Below are 18,123 nucleotides of genomic sequence, written 5' to 3'. Positions count from 1 at the left end.
CCCGAGTCGAGGATTTGGTTCTGATTGGACGTACACAGGTCTTTCAAGATCTCTCCAGACCTAGATGGACCTGGTAAGTCCTAATCAGTTCTGCGACGTACTTTTCAGAAACCTTTCGAATCCTCAGTTCTTTCGGTCTTGAGAAGTCCTCCTCGATGCTACCGAGAACGCGTGATTTTACGAGCGGGTGAAGGGGAAGGCATGTATGCGGAGGGTTGAAATTTGTAGCCAACGAGGAGACAGGGTTGCNCTCAGATTTTCTGGTTTTCCGGGGCAAGTGGATTTTCGCCAAAATCGATTTTTTTAGCCAGGTGAACGTTGATTCCAACTATTTAAGCGACAGGCTATTCAGAACTATCAAAAGTATGTGGAAAAAGTGTAAAATAAAAAATAAAAATTTCACCGGAGGCCAAAGTGTCGGATCTTGGATTTTTCCGGGGGGAAAGTCGGTCCAAGGGTCACAAGGGTCAAAGTGTCAGATCTTGGATTTTTCGCCAAAATCGAATTTTTTAGCCGGGTGAACGTTGATTCCAACTATTTAAGCGCCGGGCTTGTCAGAACTGTCAAAAGTATGTGGAAAAAGTGAAAACTGAGAAACCGTTTTTTTCGGCCCCAGCCAAAGGGTCAGTTTTTTATGGTTTTCCGGGGCAAGTGGATTTTCGCCAAAATCGAATTTTTTAGCCAGGTGAACGTTGATTCCAACTATTTCAGCGACGGGCTATTCAGAACTATCAAAAGAATGTGGAAAAAGTGTAAAATAAAAAAAAAAAAATTTCGCCGGAGGCCAAAGTGTCGGATCTTGGATTTTTCCGGGGGGGAGTCGGTCCAAGGGTCACAAGGGTCAAAGTGTCAGATCTTGGATTTTTCGCCAAAATCGAATTTTTTAGCCGGGTGAACGTTGATACCAACTATTTAAGCGCCGGGCTTGTCAGAACTGTCAAAAGTATGTGGGAAAAGTGAAAACTGAGAAACCGTTTTTTTCGGCCCCAGCCAAAGGGTCAGATTTTCTGATTTTCCGGGGCAAGTGGAGTTTCGCCAAAATCGAATTTTTTAGCCGGGTGAACGTTGATACCAACTATTTAAGCGCCGGGCTTGTCAGAACTGTCAAAAGTATGTGGGAAAAGTGAAAACTGAGAAACCGTTTTTTTCGGCCCCAGCCAAAGGGTCAGATTTTCTGATTTTCCGGGGCAAGTGGAGTTTCGCCAAAATCGAATTTTTTAGCCGGGTGAACGTTGATACCAACTATTTAAGCGCCGGGCTTGTCAGAACTGTCAAAAGTATGTGGGAAAAGTGAAAACTGAGAAACCGTTTTTTTCGGCCCCAGCCAAAGGGTCAGATTTTCTGATTTTCCGGGGCAAGTGGAGTTTCGCCAAAATCGAATTTTTTAGCCGGGTGAACGTTGATACCAACTATTTAAGCGCCGGGCTTGTCAGAACTGTCAAAAGTATGTGGGAAAAGTGAAAACTGAGAAACCGTTTTTTTCGGCCCCAGCCAAAGGGTCAGATTTTCTGATTTTCCGGGGCAAGTGGAGTTTCGCCAAAATCGAATTTTTTAGCCGGGTGAACGTTGATACCAACTATTTAAGCGCCGGGCTTGTCAGAACTGTCAAAAGTATGTGGGAAAAGTGAAAACTGAGAAACCGTTTTTTTCGGCCCCAGCCAAAGGGTCAGATTTTCTGATTTTCCGGGGCAAGTGGAGTTTCGCCAAAATCGAATTTTTTAGCCGGGTGAACGTTGATACCAACTATTTAAGCGCCGGGCTTGTCAGAACTGTCAAAAGTATGTGGGAAAAGTGAAAACTGAGAAACCGTTTTTTTCGGCCCCAGCCAAAGGGTCAGATTTTCTGATTTTCCGGGGCAAGTGGAGTTTCGCCAAAATCGAATTTTTTAGCCGGGTGAACGTTGATACCAACTATTTAAGCGCCGGGCTTGTCAGAACTGTCAAAAGTATGTGGGAAAAGTGAAAACTGAGAAACCGTTTTTTTCGGCCCCAGCCAAAGGGTCAGATTTTCTGATTTTCCGGGGCAAGTGGAGTTTCGCCAAAATCGAATTTTTTAGCCGGGTGAACGTTGATACCAACTATTTAAGCGCCGGGCTTGTCAGAACTGTCAAAAGTATGTGGGAAAAGTGAAAACTGAGAAACCGTTTTTTTCGGCCCCAGCCAAAGGGTCAGATTTTCTGATTTTCCGGGGCAAGTGGAGTTTCGCCAAAATCGAATTTTTTAGCCGGGTGAACGTTGATACCAACTATTTAAGCGCCGGGCTTGTCAGAACTGTCAAAAGTATGTGGGAAAAGTGAAAACTGAGAAACCGTTTTTTTCGGCCCCAGCCAAAGGGTCAGATTTTCTGATTTTCCGGGGCAAGTGGAGTTTCGCCAAAATCGAATTTTTTAGCCGGGTGAACGTTGATACCAACTATTTAAGCGCCGGGCTTGTCAGAACTGTCAAAAGTATGTGGGAAAAGTGAAAACTGAGAAACCGTTTTTTTCGGCCCCAGCCAAAGGGTCAGATTTTCTGATTTTCCGGGGCAAGTGGAGTTTCGCCAAAATCGAATTTTTTAGCCGGGTGAACGTTGATACCAACTATTTAAGCGCCGGGCTTGTCAGAACTGTCAAAAGTATGTGGGAAAAGTGAAAACTGAGAAACCGTTTTTTTCGGCCCCAGCCAAAGGGTCAGATTTTCTGATTTTCCGGGGCAAGTGGAGTTTCGCCAAAATCGAATTTTTTAGCCGGGTGAACGTTGATACCAACTATTTAAGCGCCGGGCTTGTCAGAACTGTCAAAAGTATGTGGGAAAAGTGAAAACTGAGAAACCGTTTTTTTCGGCCCCAGCCAAAGGGTCAGATTTTCTGATTTTCCGGGGCAAGTGGAGTTTCGCCAAAATCGAATTTTTTAGCCGGGTGAACGTTGATACCAACTATTTAAGCGCCGGGCTTGTCAGAACTGTCAAAAGTATGTGGGAAAAGTGAAAACTGAGAAACCGTTTTTTTCGGCCCCAGCCAAAGGGTCAGATTTTCTGATTTTCCGGGGCAAGTGGAGTTTCGCCAAAATCGAATTTTTTAGCCGGGTGAACGTTGATTCCAACTATTTCAGCGACGGGCTATTCAGAACTCTCAAAAGTATGTGGAAAGTATGAAATAAGTTTGAGTATGTTTTCAAAGTATGTGGAAAAAGTGAAAACTGAAAAAAAAAAATTTCGCCGGGGGCCACAGGGTCAGATTTTCGGTTTTTACTTGGAACAAGGGTCAGATTTGTTAACACTTTCATTTTTCATTTGGATAATGCATGCAAGCGGAGGGACAAGAGTGGCTAGAATAGATTCTGCAACCTTCTCCCGTTGTTGGGTAAAAATGTCAAGCCTCCACATACATGCATCTCCCCTCCACCCTCTCGTGAAATGTCGATTTTCGAGATTAAAAAAAAAACAATAATTGCATTTTTTATTTCAATAACGCATGAGTAAACAGGGATATGAACGCAGATTTAATATAGGCACATAGAATTACGGGGACCGGCAAGGATTTGGAAAGTCTGAATACAAGTCCTGCTTAAACCTAACAAGTGCTGAAATGGGACATAACCAGAGGTAGAAAAGTCTCGGAAGCACTTGAGAAGAGGCTTCCCAAGACCTATCCAGTTCTGAACGGAAAGACCTAAGTAGAACTTGTCAGGTCCAATTATTCGACTCGAGTGTAAAATTTACAATGTATGCTATCAAAAATTATCCCATGAACGTGAATAATTGCTAAATATTGGGTAATAATTCACATATGTGTATGATTTTTTCTCTGACGTAGAAAGATTTTCTTTTCTCAAACGCAGTATGATGAAATTTCATATTCATCTATCCCCATGTTCATCGGGAGCTAGAAAAAAAGACTCAACCAGTGCGAGAAATTGTACTGCATGCACGGGGAACGGTAATTTTTGCATCCATCGATGCGTTTTTTTCTGAACGAATCCTAAGATATCCCCCACAAAAAGGATTTTTTATTGAATTACAATGCCATTCTACGATTACCTTTTCTATAATCAAATTTGCCGCGATTTTCTAGATAGTTTTTGTTCAACTTTTTTCTCTGTGCATAGAAGACGGGAAGTTCGAGAGGAATTAGCAGAGATGAGAACTGTCATGGTCCAATCAAACGTAGAGAGATTCAAAAATAGATGAAACAGTTTTGGCAATCTATTTCGCCAAGCATATGCTAGACTAGATAAATCAATATGTGTATTTTGTTTTGTTCTTATTTTATTATACATATACATATATATAAAAATTGGAGAATAATTTCTCCTTTATATTCATGTATGTTCATAAACTTTGTAACGTGAGAATTGATCTTGAAAAGCCCACATATACCGTGAAAACTCAGCGTTGGCGAAAAAGATTACTGACTGAAAATGTTTCACCTATTTTTTAATGGAGGATTAACATGAAAATTGGTGGACAGTTTTTCCCCAAAGCTCCTATTTTTACACTTGGAAAATGGAACCAATTTCACTGTTAGATGCACCTAATTACATAAACCGTACGACGTGAATTTTCCATTGTGCAATTATCATGTTTTGGTGGAAACTTTCTTTTTGTCCACAAGTAAATTGATTCAACACGATAAAAGATCTCTTCAGGGAACATATAATTCCCGACGGAACTAATTTTTTCTCTCCGTGTGGCCGTAAAAAAGCCAGTGGACTAAATTCCGACAGAAATTGCAGGCTCACTCACTCCATACGGGCGGAGTATGGAGTACGGAGTACAATCAATAATTGAACAAAAACCAATACATTTTTACGAGGGAAAATTGCATAGTTGTTGAATAATTTTTGCTTTCTTGATAAAAAGTTTCAAAAACTCCAGACTTTTCTATCCATGCATTTTTTCTTCAAAAAATTAGACTTGCTCCACCCTCCTTTTTTTCTTCTTCCTTAAACTGAGAGAAAAACGACAGAGTTCTCAAACAAATTCTACTTGTGCCAAGAAAATAGTTTTTTTCAGTCATCAAAAAACTATTTTTTGAACCAAACATGCAGAGTGCGCCAAGATGAAAAATTTTTGTCGGAAAAATCGATTCAGTAATTCCGAAAAAATCGCATTCTCTGTACACGCTTGTCTGTTTATTAGGTGTCCATATGATAGCAATCTTATAACTTAGCGGCAAAATATTTCTTGATAAATTTTCCTCTATATGAGATATTTTCATCCAGAAAATGCGCCATCTCGTATAAATTATCCGCCTCTTGAGCCAAATATTTCGTTGTCGAAAGCAGAGCAATTACTGATATTCGAGACTTTCAAATTCGAATCCAACAATTTCGTTTTTGGAAATTTTCAACTAGCGATTTTGTTGGCACAAACAAGACTTGTTTAAAAAAGTATTTGTTTTTCTCTTAGTGTACAAGAGCTCTTCGGTTCACCTGCGGGTCCAGTGTAAAATACTCCCCATAACAGTGAATTCTGTCAGGAAATAATCAGCGATGAATCTTCGATATGTGGAAAAGACTAGAAAATTAATGATCACCTGTGACATTTTCAAATCGAGGGCGATAATTATAGAATGCTCCGAAAATTTGTAAGACAACTACTCCTCTTCACCTTGTAGGACAACTACTCTTCCCCTCATACAGCGAACAGACATCTTGAAGCGTGCTGAGAACCTTTAAATTGATAGTCAAGCTGCATCTCCAGGTAATACATGTAACTTGAGTATGATTTGAGTAGTTGACCTTTAACCACCAGCACGCATACACTCAATGGGTTAAAAGTACTTGTATCAATAGTCGACACTAGCATCCGAAGAATTCGTCCAGAGTCCGATGTACATAGGTAACTCAATAAAATGGTTACAAGGATATTCACCATACATACATTCGTAGATTTCTCGGGGAATAATCTATCGATCATCACGTTTAGATATCTGCATTGAAACAAGTTGACATGGTACTCGGAGGCCCCTCTTTATGTTTGAATTATACACGCGAGAGAAGCTGCACTTTCATTCTATCTGATTTTCTCATTAGCCGTAACGACCTGAATGCTTGTATAGAAGTATGAGGACCTCGCGTGCATGCTAAACAATTTTACTTTTTCAAAAAAATTGTTTCCTTATCATTATTATTGCACTAGGGTGTCCCGAAGATTGCAATTACGTTTCATATCGCGTTCAATACCTATAATCATAATTTTTTTTCCCTAGTGGTTCTGTCAAATATCTGTATAAGTGTTCGTCGTGCCGCTGTGTGCATACACGGGCAGAAAAAAGGAAAAATCAGTGATGATATATTATCAGTTGGGGAATAGATGGCTTAAAAAAAAAATTTTTTGCAGATATCAGGGCAAATTGAAACAGCGAGCATAACAAATTATTCATTATTGACGTGGAAATAGCAGATTGTGTACCAAGAAAGGAGAACACGCGGGTTTTGATGTCCTGTTTTCCTTCCTAGGTGCACATACTACCTTTCAGAACAACTACACGGTGAACTTTGATTTTTCTTCGTAAATGCAGAGAGGAACGTGGATTATATCATTCCGAGGATCGTAAAAAAAACGAAATCCGAGGAATCAAATAAGTAACTTTCCTACGACGAAAAAAAAGTTTCTACACGAAGAAACAAATACCAGAAAAATTACTAATACGGTATAATGGAGTTATTAAGATGCACGGCGAAATTCACATGCCAGCACCGGAAATTTGCTGTGCACTACAGGAACTGGTTACTTGATTCGAGAAGAAAATCCCTAAAATTCAGTATAAAAAATCTACTTATTTCGAGTGAGAAAGGTTCCCGAATCAAGAACCGTTGGATTCTTGAATTCATAACCTTCACGTTCTCAAACTAAAAGCATTCGAAAAGGGTAACATTTTGGAATAATTGAACATTAATTCAACATTAATTAAATCAAGATGGCATGTGATATACTCTAATACCAAAGAATCTATAAACATGAGGAGATTAATTTTAAAACCCACACGTTCTTCATTCAAAGTTCTTAGCACAAATTCAATTCAAATACGATTCAGTAGTGAAGTGGTAAACGGAGATAAGTCGACTTATCTCCCAGTTGAGTTTTTAATGTTTCCAAATCTAAGAGAGATAGCGAAATTTTCGTAATTACATGTGTTGTAGCACTCAATCGGCTCCACAAAAAAAGGTTATAACAAATCCAATCTATCTCCCTTAGATTGCGCGATATTGATTGAAAACTGGTCAATAGTCAAAATTGACTTATCTCCTTTTACTACTTTGCAACTGAATTATCCTAGATTTAAATCAAAATAACAGAGAATTCGACTTATTTAAAGGACTTTTTGCTCACTAGATTTCAGCACAACAAAATTCTATTATATTATTATACGACAGAATTCTGGAAGTTGGAGATTTTGATTGAAAACTATGTATTTTAAAAAAAAAAATTTCACGAGGATCGCCTTATCTTCTTCTTCTTTCTATTTTCTTCACTTTTTTTGCTGTGACTGATATGGCACGATTCATGCGAGTTGAATAAATTTTCACGTGATTTTCGCATCAAATTTATGAAAAATTTTGTTTACGCGTGTATTTAATATTTTGAAATAGTCGTCTCGTGAAAACGATGCAACTGAAGTTGACAGGTTTCACCGGTGATTCGTCGTGTTAAACTACTGTGACCCTAATTACGAGGATATCCACTAAGGTCAACTGCACATCGGTATGCGATGGTACGTGATGAATGGTAATACTCATAATTCATGAAAATTTTAATTCAATTTTTTACCTATAAATTTCCAGGTTTCTTTTCCGTAATAACGCAGGTGCAGATGCACGTGCCTCGGCGAGGTCATTGAGTTCAATGGTCAATTTGAGCAATTGTTTTTTCGTGAGTATGATGAGAAACAAAATAACCTGGGTGCAGATGTAATCATATTGCCTTTGCCGAGGCGAGTAAGGTGATTTTGTAAATGGAGCAAGTGGGCATTCAATGAATTACATCCATTAAACCGTTAATACCGCAGCTTTCGCGAAACAATGATCGATTCACATCGAATCGATCGCAGATGAGACTTCCAGGAATATTCCATCGCAGATGAGACTTCCAGGAATATCTAACATAATACAACTGCCAGTGATGAGAGTGTATGATTATGTTATGAATGGAGAGTAATTGAATTTTTGGAAATGAGGGGAAATTTGTAAAAATTGAATTGATGAAAATTTCATCTTCTACATCATATTAAATTGCTAATCAACTACACACGGAGAGAAATGTTCAGTAAAAATTACGGAACTCACAGTTCGCTCACCGATTACGGAATCGACTCAGAAAATTTAAGTGACGGTATCGTAATTTTTCACAGGAGATTCAGGTAAAAATTCCGCAACGCTCTGGAAAAATTCCGTGACAGTTCCGTAAAATTTCCTAAAACCACATTTCGCTCCCCGGAATTACGGAAAAGATACGTAATTTTTATTGAATATTTCTCTCCGTGTATGCGCAAATGTTTTTCAAATGCGAGAGAATACCATTATTTAAAATATTTATACATCCCTAGATTCGCCTAAAGCGAATTTTCCGATAGCTCCATTATGACTAAATTTGATGATTTCGTAAGCCAAGCGTGGGGTATCACGCGAGTTTATTCACCGGACAGTCAAGCACATGCACTGATAGAAAAAATCTCTGACACGTAGAGTACAAGTTCTTGGCTCAAGAAACTAGATCATTCGCGCCGTTTTAACTGAATGAATTCTTCATGACTTTGGATCAAAGAAATAGGGGAACTTGGCATAAAGTATTAAATATTGGACGGAAAGAGCAGGAAGTTTCGCGTGCATCATAATGCTTTCCATATTAGATCAGATTCGCTGGCAAGAATATCTTGGCGGAAAGTAATCTTGCTTACATTTAATATCAATCTGATGAAGTTTCTATTCTCTTGTGTGAAGAATTCGTACTTTTCGCTATAGATAATTCTGTTTTTCATGATTTTCGACAGAGGTGATAGGGTTTCCAATCAAGTAAATCGGTCCTGAGGGCACACATCTTCCTCTCAGAATATACTTCAATTAGGTAAAACTAAGAATCTCTTGTATCAAGAGATTCATGGTCAAAACCCCATTCTCTTGTCTCAAGAAACCACTTCTGTCGTGTCAGAGATTTTTTCTATCAGTGTACGTTGGCAACCTACAATTCCTACTACGCTTATTTTGAAATGATTAGAAACAGAATGAAAAAATGGACATAAAATTGATAATGTATGACAAACTAATTTTCATTTCCCCCTTTACGGTTTGAACGGTCGAGGTTTGATCACAGTCACATAATATTTTTTATTTTTCGAACAAATCCGAATTTAGAATTACGTAATATACGGATTAATGACCTCTGATATTGAGAACCAATCTTACGAAACTGACATCGAAATAGATAAGCATATCTTCTATCCCTAGGAGCTAAGCCCAGTAGGTTTTCGATTTTAATTGAAGCGACAAATCGTAGTTTCATCCGATTTATGGTTAACTGGTTTGGTTTGTTGTTAGTGGGTTTATGAAACCGGGAAAAAAGTAATTTTGGGTTATGAATCCTTGACCGTAGATAACCTCGCGGGAACCTCCGTCAACTGCGGAGTTGGTTCACACTAGAGTCAAGGTTGCCCTTCGAGAATTACCCAATGCCTGGTGAATGCGTGTCGTATATGGATTCAACGCACTTCCAGTATAATTCGTATGTTCCACACGTTAAACACATTCGAACAAACTCGAAATTTAATGTCTCCCCGAAAATTAACAATTGGCGAATAAATTATTAATGAACAATAGTTAAGTGTGAAGAGATATTTTTCCGAAAAAATCTGTTACCGAAGTAAATTTTACATTCGAGTATAGTACCGTGGAGATTTTCTTCGATTAAAACGAAAAATTAGATGACATTAAATTTTCATAGAATATAGTCAATAGAATATAAATCAACAGCCAAGAAAAAAATTCTTCATGTGTGAAACCTAGCAACCTCGGCGCGAAAGATCATGTTTTGAAATAATTGACTCAACTAAAAATTTCATAGACGTAATAAAGATACCAGATTAAGAATTCCGCATTTTTTTCCATATTTCACATATTCGCCGGTTGTTCTTCTACCCATAACATTTAAGCAGACAAAATTGGGGTAAAATATGTTTGTTTTTCCTACTTATATACAATTTCACGGAAATAAAAGAGAAATCATGAGCGAATATTTTTAGGAATCTTACTCAGCAAGTATACACTTGACAATTTCATAGCGTTTCGCTTGCGTAGTACCAAACTATTCCGGATTCAAGGACCACAGTATTTAAACGCATAACCTCTGATTTCATACGAATAGAGAGTCAATAGTACTATTAATTATCAGCGAAAAGATTCACGTACGTTTATCTCTTCCTGTTTCTCTCACAATTTGCATTTTTTTACGCGAACGATTAAAAGTGCTCTGAGTATCGATTTTGAGTACAAGCGGAGAGAAAAGTTGAACAAAAATTTCCTTGAAAATCGTGACAAATTTTACTATTACTTTTTTTCTAGGTAAAAGAATCCATCTGTGGTTGCACAAATTCTCCGCCTGTGTAGTAAAATTTCCCACACCGACAGGGGATTGTTTTGATTGTATCCGTCTGAAGGTCATGGGGATGGACTAAAATGAATTTTTACCAAACGGGTCCGGTAAACATCATTCTCCGTTACAGAAAAATTATACGAAAAATGGGAGCAATTATTCACGTTCACTGGGATAATTTTTGATGAGATACAGGGTCAATTTTACATTTTCGGTACAAATCAGCCTCACGTTTAGTAAATTTTCTTGGGCCAAGGGAGTAAAATTCACTATTAATCTCGCACTTTTTCTCCTACTTAAGGTATTTCTTGCGAAAAAGGTAAATAATGACATTTTCCTGGAATTCATATAGAATTTTTATAATCATAATTTAATTATCTATGAATTTTGCTAGAATTTTTTCAGATTCACTTTTCACGTTATTAACAATTGAAGTCGCCGCTTATAAGATGCGACTTTAATCGTTAATAATTTGAAAAGAAAGTCTGAAAAAATTTTAGGAAAATTCATAGATAATTGAATTGTGACTATAAACATTCTATATGAATTCCAGATGAATGTCATTATTTACTTTTTTCGCCCGAAACACCTGAAGGTGAAAAAATAGTGGAAATCGAGGTTGCTTCACGATTGCTTGACTTGTTTGGTCATTTTTGTCTTTTTTCTCCGTGCAGACACGAAGGAAGGGATTTAAATACAGTGGGTGAGCATGGGGGAACACTCAATCAACTGACAGAAGTGTGGTTGTCATGCCCGGCAAATTTAAATATGTTAAAATAAGTTTCAATGACTCAACGTGAGAACAATGGAAACAGTAATAAAAATTTATAGCACAGTGTTATTAGCTTCTGCTAAGAGACTTCCTAAAAACTTGACTGGTTGTTCATAAGAATCACTGAAACATCTATTTCCATGGAGGTCTCAATTTCCATCGGAATCTCTCTTGGCATGGACCACGCGTGGGCGATTAGCACGTGGCAAACTATATCGCCTGTGTTCCTCTGCAAGCGCACACACATTGTAATACATTGTGCTCGTAAAATCCAAAAATAAAATGGGGAAATATGTTAGAGCTTTTGATTATTCGGAATATAAAAATAACTGAGAATAAAAAACCGGAAAAAGGTTTATTCAATGATCCCCTTTTCAGCATATCACGCGTGTCTCATATGCCCTGTTATGTATAAAACATGTACACATTAGAATTGTCATCATATGACTTTCATCACACCGTAAAAAATCCTTAGAAATGGATTCCAGCTCTACCGCAGAGATGAGAAACGACATCAGGTTGAAAAATTCATTAGGTCAGAGAAAAAAATGCCATGTTGCGTCGAATGATTTCGGGTTAGATTTGGCAATCATATTCGCAATTTTAAATAATATTATATGGGTCATTCTCCGAAAATAGTGATTTTTCTGTTCGAAGGGTTATTTGACATCAATCGCCGAGAGGATTGCAACCGCACACACTGAGAAAAAAATTATAATACCTGAAACATATTTACTTGAGTCAAATAATTTTTCTTCAATGGCTTGATTCTCCCAGGCATCTCAACTCACGTGTCCCGAGAAAGATCTCATACTTTAAGATATTCTTGTACTCAAGTATAATTTTATCGTAAATGAACTCACACCGAGAGAAAAATTCAATAAAAATTACCAGAAAAAACCCTAAAAATTGCGTTTCAAAACGTAATCCACGAGCGAAGTACAATTCAATCAAAAGTGTGAGTCGGAACTGGAATTGTACGAATCAGCACGTAAATTTTACGATTTGTTCCGTAAAAATTAACCACCCATCTGATGACTCACCGTTGTGGGGACAAGTCGTTCCGTAATTTTTCCCCAACGATTAAGAAATTTTACGGAACGGAACGTAAAAATAACTCACCGGCTTCATAAAAATTGTTGAACATTCAAGAATTTTTGATTTTGGTGGAATAATAAGTCGACAAGTTTCACATTTCTTCTCTTCCATTCCTATAAAAATTGCCGGGAAACGATTCCCCACTGCGGATTACGTGAATTGTTCCGTAATTTTACTGAATATTTCTCTCCGTGCACGCAAATCGTGTGGAAGAATCGTCAATCTTCGAATATTCATTGTTCTCATGATTTTTTTATGCACTTCCAATGTTTCGATATGTAATATATTCATGATATAACGCGGAACGACAGTGATAAGCGAGAATTTATTCGAGCTGCGTGAAACGCACACTGAGAAAAAAATTATTTTTGCCAAATATTTATTTACTTGAGAGAAGCATTTATTTTGACAAAATCATATTTTTCCTATTGAAGAATGCTGAGGTGAGCCTGAATAGGTTTCAATTATGATGATCATGTTGCTCTAGAGGATGGCATTTGACCATGTCGCATTTGACCTTGGACGAACTTCTCGAATGCTTATTCATTTTTCCTAAATTTCTTATTTTCTAGAGGGAAGAATTTCGATGAATTTTTCAATGTTGATAATTATTGAGGGAGTGCACTCAAAGTGATAACTAACATGCTCATCTTTTGAAGCAATATAATTGGCATAATTGACACCTAATGAGGATTGCCTGGGAATGACTCGACCTGGAGAAATACGGCATTGAAAAAATAAATACTTCTCTCAAGTAAATGGATGTTTGGCAAAAATAATTTTTTTTCTCAGTGCAAACATGCTGAGATTTAAGCGGTTAAAAATAATTTATTTCTCTCGAGTGAATAAAGTCTACGTATTAGGAAATTTTTCTCCCAGTGGACTGATCGAAAAGATGGAAGAATTGAGGTGCTGTTAACGAGGCTTCTTAATCTATTGATAAATCAGGGTAATAGTAAAAAAAACTCGTTAACAGCGTTGACAGGTCGTCCTCAAACATTGGAAAAAAGGATAATGGAAATTGATCAAATACCCGTGAAAAGACGGAGAAAAAACTATTAGAAAAATGACTGTGCAGTATAGAATAGTATATTTCTAACTTAGGAACGTAAAATAAAGGAGTCGTGCCCACATGGTAAGCACGTGGGTAAGGGTCCCTAATGTTACCTCCGGTAATTAAAACGGTATTTTTCATCACGACGTAGGCGCAAAGTCAGATCTCCAAAGTCAGAAATGTTACTTTGCGCCCCCCGGAGCGAAAAATGTGTTTAATTCGCCCGCACCAAGAAAATTTAGGTGCTAGCACAAAAAAAATTGTTGTCCATCTTCCATAAAAGAGAGATCGTTGGACAAACATTCTTTGAAGTACAATCATACACAAACACATGCACACATGCATGGACATTACTCGTAAAACGCCACAGAATGGTTCCAGGGATCATGAAACGCGGAGATATCATAAAATTCGCACATTCGATTTTCGGGGTATCCTGCAACTACCGAATCCAGATCCAAATACTGAATGATGGTTGAAAATTGCAGTCGCAGTTCTGAAAATATCAAAGACCGAGTTGGTCTGATTACTGTCATGTCTCCGTCAGTCATCTTACCGTCACTGGCTCGTCACATGATCGGTCAATGACACGTGAGGAAATTTTCTCGCATCTCTGCTCCACTGATGGCATTCTCAACTCAAACATACTGTACAAAGCCATTCAACTAGAATGTAATAAATATAAAATTCGTTATGTCCTTATCTGCCTACTTTTCCCACCATCCCAGACCCCATAAATAACTCCCATCTGCTGAGCAACATAATTCATCCATTTACGTAATTAAAATACCATTCTTGCGTGAGCCCTAAAAAGAAGTCACAAAAAAAATAAATGAATGAGTACACGTGGAGATAGACGATTGGCAAAGAGCCAGTTAATCTTGGCCTTATGAAGCATATCGAAAAATTGACGGGTAGAAGGGATTCAACCGGAAATCCCAGACGCGATTGGTTTACGTTTCGAGTGCGAGCGGTGGTAGTGAAGACTCGGTTATGAGCCACAATGGGGCCATTTGAATGAAAACGACGTCCTGTTACCGACTGAAACCACGTGAATCAGCTACTGAAAACTGATGGGAGTGGGATGCGCGATAAGACTCTGTTGGGTAACAATTTATAATTATTTATTTATTAATGCTATAATCACGTGATAATCCACTGCCTAATCCACTGCGCAAATAAAATCTTTTTCAGGTCCTCGCCTTCGGCTCGGAAGGCAATCTTGCACGTGGGGGACGGTCATCTGTTTTCCAAGGCTCGGGCATGTAATGTACTATTTCGTGTCGAGGGACCTGCAAAACGCCAATTTCGTGGCGCCCAGCGCCACGAAAATGGGGTTTTCCAGGTCCCGTGACACGAAAAATAATATACGCGTCTCGCAACAAAAAGGCATCACTTCAGATTGTGTGTTTGCGGTGCGAGCCGCAGGCGAGATGCCTTTCCGTTGCTCGACACGTAATGTACCATTTTTCCACTTCTTTGTCAACGTCTAGAGGCCACTGTGGATCAGGGTTTGTATATATTGACTGGAATAAATTCTGTCCAAGAAACCGAAGGGACGGTACCACTGGATTGTATGACTCCTTAAGGATTTTCAAGTACTTTGGCTATTTTTTCTCCAGTGAAATGCTTTTCTACTTTTGTAGTCTAACATCAGAGCTTTCATTTGAGCCCCATTTGCCACTAAGCTTCCGGACATTTTACAATTACATTTTATCATTTAAACTTTGCAGATCTGAATTTGAATTTCGATATTGCACCGATAGAAAATATTTTTAAAATTACATAATAATAATCTGATAAAATTTTTAGTCGCCAATTCTCAATTTCTGTCATTTATTCTATTTATTCTAACAAAAGACGAGAATAGAAATCGAATTTATGGGTATTTTTTCATTATTCGAAAAAAATAGATTTTAAAACTTTCCGGACATTGAAAATTAAATTTTTTTAGTTCTTTCCGCCGCTTTTTTGCATTTTTTTTTTATTTCTTCTCGCTGAAATATTGATATCACTCTAATACTTGAAGAAAAAGAGTGATTCGAAGTTCCCGCCGATATAAAAGAAGAGAAAAAACTTTTTCTAGATGATTATCCCTTTCTGATTCTTATTGCATTTCCTTTTCGTAATAATAATTGGAATTCGACTGTAGGAATGAGGCATACCGATATCCTTTTACCATATGAGGGGAAAAATAGATTTTAAAATTTTTCAGGAATGCATGGAGAGATTTTTCTAGTACACGAATGAGATTTTGAATGACTGTTGTTCTGTGTTTGTTCTGATCGCAAAAAAATCAGTTTTGATTGATCTTTAAAAAAATTCCTCTTCATTCAATATTGTAACTTGTGAATTAAGGAAAAAATACATAGAAGAAGAATAAGAATGGATAAAATTAAATTAATCTAATTGTAAAGACGGAAATGGAAAGAACACAAAATAAAATAAAATAGTGTAAATAATATAAATTAATCTATCGCCTCGCTCCCGTTCGCTAGTCTGCAAAAAAATAGGAAAGTTACTTTTGGAGGAAGATTGATGAAATAACTTGAAAATAGCAATTTTTGAAAATTTCCAGCATTTTTTACAAATAATTTATAAATTTAAAACTCTATAAATCAATTTTCCGCCATAAAAATCATTTGTTTGGAATCGTAAACAATTTATTCATATTCACCGATGGCCGTGGCTGTGCGATTAGAGAGATTGGCATGAGGGAGACCCGGGTTCGCAGCCCGTCTGCGTCGCCAAATTTTCTACACTCTCAAGCTCACAATTTCATTGTCGAGAGAGAGTCTCGTAAAAGAGACGACTGTACCTAGGCAGCCGGTAACGGTTGTTGGGGGGTGGAATAAGGGGGAATCGTAAAAACCCGAGAAGATATACGAAACAGAAATAGTATTTTTCCGGCCTGTTGCGATGGGGTTTTTTACTCGTGTGGCGTTGGCCTCCGAGCCGTAGGCGAGGACTGGCCAACCACACGAGTAAAAAAACCCCATCGCAACAGCCCAGGAAAAATATTTTTCTGTAGTGATTTTCAAGTTTTCGAGTTTGGGAAGTATGTGATACCAATTCCCAGACGAGAAATCGTGAGAAGCAGTACAGAAAAAAATTTTTTTTATTCATATTCAGAATTTTCCCAGAAATCGATTTCATGTCTAAAAAAAGAGGTTTCCGAAAGTCTAAACAATTTCAATTATTTATTTATAAACAAAGAATGTTTAAAAAAATAATAATTCTGTGTATGATGTAATTTGACTAACGCTGAATATACATGTTTTTTTTTTTCAAATTTTTCTCCCGCAATTTAATTGACAAATTTGATGATTGAAAATGGTTGAATCTATAGTGTGGTCCGTATCAAACTGTAAAAGACACTTGGATATGCTTAAACAAAATAGATGTTTTAACATTAGCATAATCAAGAAGCAATGTGCTGATTAGGAATGCTCTACATCACTGTTTAGAAATGTTAGTGAACCAACACTCTTCAGAAATTCTCACAGCCATACAATAAAAATTAACAACATATGAAAATTTTCTAGTATGTTATTGCATGTACACACGGTTATTTACAAGTACTCGCCCTAATATACTCCTTGTTTTTACGCAATTTATCAATCCATGAATCCTTCGTCATGTTTTCCCTTTTTTATAACCACGTAAACTTCCAATGTGGTAGTTATTTATAAAATATCCGCAATTCATGTGATTATTTCTATATATTATCTCTAAAACGTTCTAAGCTCATGTACTTGAGCCATGCGTTCACTCCCTGGTACAAGTGCAATAGCCCAAATGCAATAAATTATTATTATTATTATTATTATTATTATTATTAGTCCCCCTAACATTCAGCAGCGAATGGCGATAATCATTTTCACTCGCAAACTGAAATAACATAAATTCAAAATTCAGAATGTTTGTCTTCTGTCTCTTGCATGTTTGCATATCATCATAAGTGTTCGTCCATTTATAAAATATTTACAAACACTTGTATTTAGATGATACAGTGCAAAGCTCACTGGGAATTGGTGCATAAAATTGCAAAGAAAAATATGAAGTAATGAAGCAGTATGTGAATTCAAGAGATCTGAAGCACAACTACAAGGGACATAATGGGCATGTTATTCTGGAACGTGATTTTTTAATTCAAGTGGAAAGGCGAAGGGCCATACTTTTCATTCGGTAAGTATTTCAACAGATTCAGAAAGGGGGATTGGTTCGTTAGAGTGCGGCTCAGCTGTGCTCCACGAGTCACGAGGTGTTCCACGTATAACCTCGAAAGCATAACACGAGGCACTAAAATACTCAACAACTGATTTCCCAGTGATATTTATTGATTCTCGTAATCTCACCTGCATACTATCCGCAGATATTATTTCCCCTGCAAATTTCTGGGCCAATTCGATGCCCAAACGGGATTTACCCGTTCCCGTGGAGCCGAGAATAACGAGAATTGGCACACGCGACATATCAAACGCTCCCGAGTCCACCATTACTGATATAACACCACGGTGCAAGGACTTTCGTAGGAGAGAATGGGTGCTCACGAGGGACTGAATTTTGAATGCTACTGCGCAGCTCACGCATTCACAACTATCTCGGCTTAAAAGTGCCCGTTAGTACGAATA

General features: G+C 37.6%; 1 protein-coding gene across 1 annotated transcript in view; it reads right to left on the bottom strand.

Annotated features, from left to right (window-relative positions):
• The window catches only part of LOC107045707 (tRNA dimethylallyltransferase), a 137,758-nt gene extending 119,635 nt beyond the window's left edge, over positions 1 to 18,123 (bottom strand). The window contains exon 1 of the mRNA XM_015268044.1: positions 17,848 to 18,123. Within this exon, the coding sequence (XP_015123530.1) occupies positions 17,848 to 17,988 (141 nt within the window). The 5' untranslated portion in view covers positions 17,989 to 18,123. The remainder of the gene's footprint in view (positions 1 to 17,847) is intronic.

This window comes from Diachasma alloeum, unplaced genomic scaffold (genome assembly GCF_001412515.2).
Source record: "Diachasma alloeum isolate Michigan unplaced genomic scaffold, Dall2.0 Dall_scaffold_00181, whole genome shotgun sequence".
NCBI lineage: Eukaryota > Metazoa > Arthropoda > Insecta > Hymenoptera > Braconidae > Diachasma > Diachasma alloeum.
Note: the sequence above shows the minus strand (reverse complement) of the source record. Positions and strands in the feature narration are given on the sequence as shown.